General features: G+C 35.8%; 1 protein-coding gene across 1 annotated transcript in view; it reads left to right on the top strand.

The window, feature by feature from the left end:
• Positions 1-6,495: 6,495 nt before the first annotated feature.
• LOC128559632 (uncharacterized) overlaps positions 6,496-11,136 on the top strand; it is a 39,038-nt gene continuing 34,397 nt past the window's right edge. The window contains exons 1-2 of the mRNA XM_053551940.1: positions 6,496-6,514; positions 10,397-10,639. Coding sequence (XP_053407915.1) covers positions 6,496-6,514; positions 10,397-10,639 — 262 coding nt within the window. The remainder of the gene's footprint in view (positions 6,515-10,396; positions 10,640-11,136) is intronic.

The following is an 11,136-nucleotide window of genomic DNA, read 5'->3' as shown; positions in this document are numbered from 1 at the left end:
TTTTGACAAAGTCTTTTGAGATAAAGCTTTGAAACTTTCAACACTTGTTTACCATCACAATGTCCAGTTGTAGGCAAGAGTACATAAACTCCATCAAGCATTTGACTGAATTATGGCCCCTTTTGACTTAGAAATCTTGGTTAAGTTTTTCGTACCAGTTTATATTTTGTGTAAAGTGTTTGACATTATGGCTTTGAAACTTTTATATCTGTTCAGTATAATAGTCTCTATCAATAGGCAAGAGTACGTAACTCTCTCATCTTTTTTTTGCTGAATTATGGCCCTTTTGAACTTGGGAAATTGGTTCTGTTTTGTATATGTCCATGTTTTGTCAAGACTATTTGACATATGGCTTTTAAACTTTAAACACTTGTTTATCAGTATGATTTCCATCTGTAGGCAAGAGTACATAACTCTGACAACTATTTTGACTGAATTATGGCCCTTTTTGGACTTTGAAACTTGTTCAGTTTTTTAGCTCACCTGTCACAAAGTGACAAGGTGAGCTTTTGTGATCGCGCGGTGTCCGTCGTCCGTCGTCCGTCCGTGCGTCCGTGCGTCCGTCCGTAAACTTTTGCTTGTGACCACTCTAGAGGTCACATTTTTCAGGGGATCTTTATGAAAGTTGGTCAGAATGTTCATCTTGATGATATCTAGGTCAAGTTCGAAACTGGGTCACGTGCCATCAAAAACTAGGTCAGTAGGTCTAAAAATAGAAAAAAACCCTTTTGACCTCTCTAGAGGCCATATATTTCACAAGATCTTCATGAAAATTGGTCAGAATGTTCACCTTGATGATATCTAGGTCAAGTTCGAAACTGGGTCACGTGGGGTCAAAAAACTAGGTCAGTAGGTCTAAAAATAGAAAAACCTTGTGACCTCTCTAGAGGCCATATTTTTCATGAGATCTTCATGAATATTGGTCAGAATGTTTATCTTGATGATATCTAGGTCAAGTTCGAAACTGGGTCACGTAGGGTCAAAAACTAGGTCATTAGGTCTAAAAATAGAAAAACCTTGTGACCTCTCTAGAGGCCATATTTCTCAATGCATCTTCATGAAAATTGGTCAGAATGTTCATCTTGATGATATCTAGGTCAAGTTCGAAACTGAGTCACGTGGGGTTAAAAACTAGGTCAGTAGATCTAAAAATAGAAAAACCTTGTGACCTCTCTAGAGGCCATATTTTTCATGAGATCTTCATGAATATTGGTCAGAATGTTCACCTTGATGATATCTAGGTCAAGTTTGAAACTGGGTCATGTGGGGTCAAAAACTAGGTCAGTAGATCTAAAAATAGAAAAACTTTGTGACCTCTCTAATGGCCATATTTCTCAATGGATCTTCATGAAAATTGGTCAGAATGTTCACCTTGATGATATCTAGGTCAAGTTCGAAACTGGGTCATGTGTGGTCAAAAACTAGGTCAGTAGGTCTAAAAATAGGAAAACCTTGTGACCTCTCTAGAGGCGATATTTTTCAATGGATCTTCATGAAAATTGGTCAGAATGTTTACCTTGAAGATATCTAGGTCAAGTTCGAAACTGGGTCACGTGGGGTTAAAAACTAGGTCAGTAGATCTAAAAATAGAAAAACCTTGTGACATCTCTAGAGGCCATATTTTTCATGAGATCTTCATGAATATTGGTCAGAATGTTCATCTTGATGATATCTAAGTCAGATTCGAAACTGGGTCACGTGGGGTCAAAAACTAGGTCAGTAGGTCTAAAAATAGAAAAAACCTTGTGACCTCTCTAGACGCCATATTTCTCAATGGATCTTCATGAAAATTGGTGAGAATGTTCAGCTTGATGATATCTAGGTCAGGTTCGTAACTGGGTCATGTGCTGTCAAAAACTAGGTCTGTAGGTCGAAAAATAGAAAAACCTTGTGACCTCTCTAGAGGCCATATTTTTCACGAGATCTTCATGAAAATTGGTGAGAATGTTCACCTTGATGATATCTAGGTCAAGTTTAAAAGTGGGTCACGTGCCTTCAAAAACAAGGTCATTAGGTCAAATAATAGAAAAACCTTGTGACCTCTCTGGAGGCCATATTTTACAATGGATCTTCATGAAAATTGGTCAGAATTTTTTATCTTGATGATATCTAGGTCACATGTGCTCAAAAACTAGGTCACTATGTCAAATAATAGAAATAACGATGTCATACTCAGTTGAACACTGGGTCATGTGGAGATAGGTGAGCGATTCAGGACCATCATGGTCCTCTTGTTTTTAACAAGTCAGCGTTTTGTCAAAACTATTTGAACTGTGGCTTTGAAACTTTTAACACTAGTTTATCAACATGATTTCCATCTGTAGGCAAGAGTACATAACTCTGTCAACTATTTTGACTGAATTATGGCCCTTTTTGGACTTGGAAATTAGTTAAATTTTTCATATAAGTCCATGTTTTGCCTAACATATAACTTAACATATTTGCCATCATGGTCACACATTGCCATTTAGTGCAAGACTAATCGAAATCCACAAATACAGGAACATTTTTTGTTTAATCCATTTTTTTGTTTAGTCTGAAAATCTATGGAAATATTTTGACCCCATTCTTCAATCAGTTCTTCGAATAGTCGAGCGCGCTGTCATCCGGCAGCTCTTGTTTTTAGCTCACCTGTCACAAAGTGACAAGGTGAGCTTTTGTGATCTCGCAGCGTCCATCGTCCGTGCGTGCGTGATCTCGTCCGTCCATGCGTAAACTTTTGCTTGTGACCACTCTAGAGGTCACAATTTTCATGGGGTATTTATGAAAATTGGTCAGAATGTTCACCTTGATGAAATCTAGGTCAAGTTCGAAACTGGGTCAAGTGCGGTCAAAAACTAGGTCAGTAGGTCTAAAAATAGAAAAACCTTGTGACCTCTCTAGAGGCCATATATTTCAAAGATCTTCATGAAAATTGGTCAAAATGTTCACCTTGATGATATCTAGGTCAAGTTCTAAACTTGGTCACGTGCCATCAAAAACTAGGTTAGTAGGTCAAATAATAGAAAAACCTTGTGACCTCTCTAAAGGCCATATTTTTCATGGGATCTGTATGAAAGTTAATCTGAATGTTTATCTTGATGATATCTAGATCAAGTTCGAAACTAGGTCACGTGCGGTCAAAAACTAGGTCAGTAGGTCTAAAAATAGAAAAACCTTGTGACCGCTCTAGAGGCCATACTTGTGAATGGATCTTCATAAAAATTGGTCAGAATGTTCATCTTGATGATATCTAGGTCAAATTCAAAAGTGGGTCAGTATGTCAAATAATGAAAAAACCTTGTGACCTCTCTAGATGCCATATTTTTCATGGGATCTGTATGAAAGTTGGTCTGAATGTTTACCTTGATAATATATAGGTCAAGTTTGAAACTGGGTCAACTGCGATGAAAAACTAGGTCAGTAGGTCTTAAAATAGAAAAACCTTGTGACCACTCTAGAGGCCATACCCTTGAATGGATCTTCATGAAAATTGGTCAGAATGTTCACCTTGATGATATCTAGGTCAGGTTTGAAACTGGGTCACGTGCCTTCAAAAACTAGGTCAGTAGGTCAAATGATAAAAAAACCTTGTGACCTCTCTTAAAGGCCATACTTTTCATGGGATTTTTATGAAAATTGGTCAGAATGTTCATCTTGATGATATCTAGGTCAAGTTCGAAAGTGGGTCACGTACCTTCAAAAAGTAGGTCAGTAGGTCAAATAATGAAAAAACCTTGTGACCTCTCTAGAGGCCATATTTTTCATGGGATCTGTATGAAAATTAGTCTGAATGTTTATCTTGATGATATATAGGTCAAGTTTGAAACTGGGTCAACTGTGGTTAAAAACTAGGTCAGTAGGTCTAAAATTAGAAAAATCTTTTCACCTCTCTAGAGGCCATATTTTTCAATGGATCTTCATGAAAATTGGTCGGAATGTTCACCTTGATGATATCTAGGTCAGTTTTGAAACTGGGTCATTTGCGGTCAAAAACTAGGCCAGTAGGTATAAAAATAGAAAAACCTTGTGACCTCTCTAGAGGCCATATTTTTCATGAGATCTTCATGAAAATTAGTGAGAATGTTCACCTTGATGATATCTAGATAAAATTCAAAACAGGGTCACGTACCTTCAAAAACTAGGTCAATAGGTCAAATAATAGAAAAACCTTGTGACCTCTCTAGAGACCATATTTTTCAATGGATCTTCATGAAAATTGGTTAGAATTTTTATCTTGATAATATCTAGGTCAAGTTCAAAACTGGGTCACATGAGCTCAAAAACTAGGTCAATATGTCAAATAATAGAAAAAACGACGTCATACTCAAAACTGGGTCATGTGGGAAGAGGTGAGCGATTCAGGACCATCATGGTCCTCTTGTACTTAGAATTTAAGGTTAATTTTGATGCATTTTCACTATATCTCAGTTATTACTATATGGATTTGATTCAAACTTGAGTTAGTTGTTCCATATCATCACCCGCATCATATGACACAAGGTGCATAACTCTTGCACCAATATTTTATGAATAATGCCCCCTTTTTGCTTAGAATTATACTTATTTAGTGTTTTGATACACTTTATGATTATCTCTCTTATTACTTAATATTTTTGACGAGCTATTGTCCAATATCTTCATCCACCACTGGAGTCATTAAACACTCGAGTGACAGCTCCAGCATCCTCAGATGTGCCCAGTGTCACTATCCAGCATCGAAATAGTCGTGTGCGCTGTCTCCTGTGACAGCTCTTGTTTACTTGTGGCTTTCACCAACTGTCTAAAATATAAAGCATGAACGTGTTTATCATAAAAAGAAAGCTATATAAATCGGGTATAATAATAATAATTCATTTTGACTAACCAATAAGTATATGGCAAAATAGCTCAGTCAGATAAAATGCAGGTACCAATAGCAAATCATTAAATGCATGACTTCAAATCCTCATAAGAATTTGTTTATCTTTTTCCCTATCCGTTTTCAATTCTGTTCCCTTATTGTTTGTTTTTAGCTCTTGCTCAAGGTGAGCTTTTGTGATCGCCCTGTGTCATGTACAGTTTTGCATACTGATCTTCAAACTGACTTTAAATATGACCTACTGACCTACTTTCTTAATATTTTAGCATCAGTTTGACATTTGAAAACATGTAGCTCATATAACTCAGGTGAGCGATTCAGGATCATCATGACCCTCATTTTATATAACGTTATATTCATTATTCGCTTTCTATTTATATGTTTAGTACATTAATTAAACTAATATCATCTTTGATATGATATTAAACTTTTTTCATCTGCCATGTCGGCTTCATATATTTCTCTGTTGTTGTGTCATAGAGAAAATGAAAAAAGTCTGTTAAATAACAATTTACTGCCGTCGCTGAGTTTTGAACCCATGCGGCAAAAGATCTGATGAACATAAACAGTTGTTACGAAAGCGTTAAATATTTAGATTTTGACAAGGTACAAAAATGTTGAATTCACTATGTTCCATTTAAATCTATTTATAGTTAATGTTTGTAAACATCATGTTATTGTTGGGGCATAGTATTTTACACCGTTTCATTGTTTCTGTACTTCAATACAGACATCCCAACTCTCCCGATCCCGTCGGGTTTCTCCCGATTCTGGATGTAAAACCCAATCACCCCGATAAGAAGTCCAAATCTCCCAATTAAAAAAAAATCAAACAAAGAAAATTTTATCCACTCCTTTACATTAATTAATCCTCGCTAATAACAAATCTGTAAACAACAGTTTTCGGATATTTTCACACCTATTTACCCTTGTTGATTGTTGTTTATTGTATGATATAACAAAGCCAGGTGTTAATTAATGTGTCACAACTGAAACAGGTATTTAATTTCTATCAATAAAAATCAATTACAATCAAATTTAGCTCAGAAAATATATTGGCTTTACCTTTTTCTATATGTTTTTAAAATCGAAAGTAGGTTGTCGCGGTGCAGTTTTGATAAACATTTCTCTTAAATCATTTTAATAAGAGGAAATGTCATGGTAAATTTTAATATCAGATACTGTTAAATGCTGTTAAACTGTCTTTGCATCATCACAATTTGTCAAACACATCCAGGAGATTTCGGCAATGTTTACAAAAGCATAACAGTATCAGGACATACAATTTTGGATATCCGGATTTTTATCAATAAAAAAATTGGCTAGGGGTTTTAGATACCGGTGGTCGGGGATGAGAATGAAACAGTTAATTTTCTATTGCCTAAACTTGTATTATGTTTAACTTTTTGTTTTGACAGTTCTAACAGTTGCATTGTTTGTCATGCCAAAAATGTAAACATTGACCTAGGTCTTGTTCCCCTCAAAAGAAACATGGATCAGTGCAGGTTTAATTCTCAGTGGAGTTTTGAATTTAGACATACAGTAGTGCTAAAAGTGCAGTAAGTATTAAATTGTGCAAAGAAGGCTTGCATAGGTTACAACAAAGAGTTGAAGAGTTGTGACTAGGTAGATATTAACATTTCAGGACTTGAAAAATGCATGAACTTGTGAAGAGTAATGACTTAAGTGATATTATAAGTGCAAATAAGTTAATATTATCTGCATTGCATGTACTAGTTTATTATTTTTTGTTAGGAGTGCTAAAGAGATGTTGTACACTTTACATGTGTTTTTAGTACCTAAGTATGTATTAAAAGCTTCCATTGAGTAATACCATGAACGTAAATACCGCAGTATTAAATCTCCCACTTGAACACCTCAATCTCCCACTTTGAAATGCAAATTTAAAACTCCCACTTTACATTCAGAAAAAGTTGGGATATCTGTCAATATTGCAATTGCATTAAAAAATAGATATTCCAGAATAAAAAAAAGAAAAAGATATTATTATTCAATTTTGCTGTTTAACTGAAGTTAATTTTAAGATACACAACCAAATATATTTAAAACTGGCTGTGGTTGCAGAAACATCTTTTATGACCTTTAGACATTGCTTAACAGTTTGGTATATATGTTGCCTTTAATCTTTTTCCAATATGATTAATCAGCACATAAATTTGTTTACACTTTGCATAATAATAATTATTATCTTTTTTTCAGAACCAAACAATTTCAGAGATGCGATTGATTTAGGATAATATTCCAAATTTGTTTATTAAAAAAATATAGCCACTAGGGGATGGGACTTACTTTCATTCTCATTTTAATGAAATGGTCAAGATGTAATTAAAACATATCAATAATTAATGTATTTAGTGAACTGTATAGGTTTTGCTGAAGTGACTCAAGGGTGAGCCATTAAGGTCATTTTGGTCTTCTGTTTAGTATTACGAATTTTTAATGGATATGAGAATAAATATACTGATTAATGACTAATCTGCAATAATCACTTATTTATGTATCGTTTGCATTTTTAGCTCATCTGAGCACAAAGTGCTCAAGGTGAGCTTTTGTGATCACCCTGTGTCCGTTGTCGTCCGTTGTCAACAATTTGACTGTTAACACTCTAGAGGTCACAATTTTGGCCCAATCTAAATGAAACTTGGTCAGAATATTAACCTCAATAAAATCTTGGACGAATTTGATATTGGGTCATCTGGGGTCAAAAACTAGGTCACCAGGTCAAATCAAAAGAAAAGCTGGCTAACACTCTAGGGGCCACATTTATGATAATATCTCTATGAAACTTGGTCAGAATGTTAATCTTGATGTTCATTAGGTCAAATCCAAATCTGGGTCATGTGGGGTTAAAAACTAGGTCACCAGGTCAAAAAATCAAAGGAAAAGCTTGTTAACACTCTAGAGGCCACCTTTATGACTATATCTTCATGAAGCTTGATCAGAATGTTAATCTTGATGATCTTTGGGTCAGGTTTGAATCAGGGTCAAGTGGATTCAAAAACTAGGTCACCAGGTCAAATCAAAGGAAAAGCTAGTTAACACTCTAGGGGTCACATTTATGACCGTATCTTAATGAAACTTGGTCAGAATGTTATCCTTGATGACCTTTAGGTCAGGTTCTAATCTGGGTCATAAGGGTCAAAAAATAGGTCACCAGGTCAAATCAAAAGAAAAGCTGGCTAACACTCTAGGGGCCACATTTATGACAATATCTCTATGAAACTTGGTCAGAATGTTAATCTTGATGATCATTAGGTCAAGTCCAAATCTGGGTCATTTGGGGTTAAAAACTAGGTCACCAGGTCAAAAAATCAAAGGAAAAGCTTGTTAACACTCTAGAGGCCACATTTATGACTGTATCTTCATGAAACTTGATCAGAATGTTAATCTTGATGATCTTTGGGTCAGATTTGAATCAGGGTCAAGTAGCTTTAAAAACTAGGTCACCAGGTCAAATCAAAGGAAAAGCTAGTTAACACTCTAGGGGTCACATTTATGACCGTATCTTAATGAAACTTGGTCAGAATGTTATCCTTGATGACCTTTAGGTCAGGTTCTAATCTGGGTCATAAGGGTCAAAAAATAGGTCACCAGGTCAAATCAAAAGAAAAGCTGGCTAACACTCTAGGGGCCACATTTATGACAATATCTCTATGAAACTTGGTCAGAATGTTAATCTTGATGATCATTAGGTCAAGTCCAAATCTGGGTCATTTGGGGTTAAAAACTAGGTCACCAGGTCAAAAAATCAAAGGAAAAGCTTGTTAACACTCTAGAGGCCACATTTATGACTGTATCTTCATGAAACTTGATCAGAATGTTAATCTTGATGATCTTTGGGTCAGATTTGAATCAGGGTCAAGTAGCTTCAAAAACTAGGTCACCAGGTCAAACAAAGGAGAAGCTAGTTTACACTCTAGAGGCCACATTTATGAGCATATCTTAATGAAACTTGGTCAGAATGTTAATCTTGATGATCTTTAGGTCAAGTTCTAATCTGGGTCATAAGGGGTCAAAAACTAGGTCACCAGATCTAATCAAAGGAAAAGCTAGTTAACACTCTAGAGGCCACATTTATGAAATATCTTAATGAAACTTGGTCAGAATGTTAATCTTGATGATCTTTAGGTCAAGCTCAAATCTGGGTCAGGTGGGGTCAAAAACTAGGTCACCAGGTCAAATCAAAGGAAAAGCTTGTTAACACTCGAGATGCCACATTTATGACAATATCTCTATGAAACTTGGTCAAAATATTAATCTTGATGATCTTTAGGTCATGTTCAAATCTGGGTTAAGTGGGGTCAAAAACTAGGTCACCAGGTCAAAAAATCAAAGGAAAAGCTTGTTAACACTCTAGAGGCCACATTTATGACTTTATCTTCATGAAACTTGTTCAGTATGTTAATGTTGATGATCTGTAGGTCAAGTTCGAATCTGGGTCATGTGGGGTCATAAACTAAGGCACTAGGTCAAATCAAAGGAAAAGCTAGTTAACACTCTTGAGGCCACATTTATGAACGTATCTTAATGAAACTTGGTCAGAATGTTAGTCTTGAAGATCTTTAGGTCTAGTTGTAATCTGGGTCATGTAGGGTCAAAAACTAGGTCACCAGGTCAAATCAAAGGTCAAGCTTATTAACAATCTAGAGGCCACATTTGTGACTGTATCTTCATGAAACTTGGTCAGAATGTTAATCTTTATGATCTTTAGGTCAAGTTCAAACAGCACCCTGCTTTTTTTTAGCGCTAGAATAACACTCATATAAAACTTTAGAAGTCACATTTTCTACTTGATCTTCATAAAACTTTGTCAAAATGGTAAAGCTTGTTAACACTCTAGAGACCTAATTTTATTTTTGAAACTTATGAGAATTGATCTGAATGTTTGTCTAATGACCTCTAGGTCAAGTTTGAATCTGGGACATGTGGGTCAAAAACTAGGTCACCAGGTTAAATCAAAGGAAAAGCTTGTTAAAACTCTAGAGGTCACATTTATGACTATATCTTCATGAGACTTGGTCAGAATGTTAATCTTGATGATCTTTATGTCAAGTTGGAATATAGGTCATGTTGGGTCAAAAACAAGGTCATCAGGTCAAATCAAGGGAAAAGCTAGTTAACACTCTAGAGACCACATTTATGACCATTTCTTAATGAAACTTGGTCAGAATGTTAATCTTTATGATCTTTAGGCTTTTTTTGAGCGCTAGAATAACACTCATAAAACTCTAGAAGTCACATTTTCTACTTGATCTTCATAAAACTTTGTCAAAATGTTTGTCTCTATTAAGTCAAGGACAACTTAGATTCTAACTTATTAGGGGTTAAAATTAGGTCAGGTGAGCGATACAGGGCCTTCAGGGCCCTCTTGGTTTTGGTAATTCACTGGCCTGGCATCTTAGGCATACTTACTAGGTCCAGGATATATTTGGTGAGCACACATCAGTTTTTCCCTTTCCTATGTTCATATGCCTTGTAAATGCTTCATTACAGTCATTGTTATCAATTTTCATGATAATGTTTTCTTTCCTGTAGGCATATTTGGTTGTCCAGCAGAGTTATGCTGTGTTCAGTATGGAAAGGCTATCCTTCATTACAGCCAGTTGTCAAAATATCCATTGAGAGAAATACATTTTGTTGACAAAAACTTGGACATAATTTCCCATATACAAGAAGCATTTGCAGCTATGATGCCAGGAGAAAGAACGTCAAGGCTTTACAAGCCAGTGGATGTTAAAAAGCAGACAGCTAGAGACCAAAACAGAAGAAAAGATAAAGGTTATAGATTATATATTAATAGGTTTGGTAAAATCCTTAACTTTAGACAAAGGGGCTTCATGCAACAAGCACTTTAAGACTGCAGTCAAATCCCGCTTATCAACATGTTATTCTTTCTGCTCTGAAAGTCGGATCACACCTCAAGTCATGATTTTAAAGTAGACAGGATTCGGCCTGAATGAGTTAACAGCCTTTTGTAACCTGAATTTATTTATTTATTTTGTTGGGTTAACCTCACACTGACACAATTACAGGTCATATGGCGACTTTCCAGCTTTGATTATGGAGGAAAACCCTAGGTGCCCCTTCGTGCATTATTTCTTCACGAGCGGGCACCTGGGTAGAACCACAGACCTTTTGAAATTTGCTGGATGACTTCCTCACATGAAGAATTCAATGCCCTGAGTGAGGCTCAAACCCACATCAATGAGGGGCAAGTGATTTGAAGTCAGTGACGTTAAGCACTCTGCCACGGAGGCCCCTGTTTGTAACATGAA

This window comes from Mercenaria mercenaria, chromosome 9 (genome assembly GCF_021730395.1).
Source record: "Mercenaria mercenaria strain notata chromosome 9, MADL_Memer_1, whole genome shotgun sequence".
Lineage (NCBI taxonomy): Eukaryota > Metazoa > Mollusca > Bivalvia > Venerida > Veneridae > Mercenaria > Mercenaria mercenaria.
The sequence above is the reverse complement of the archived record's forward strand: the minus strand, read 5'-3'. Positions and strand labels throughout refer to the sequence as shown.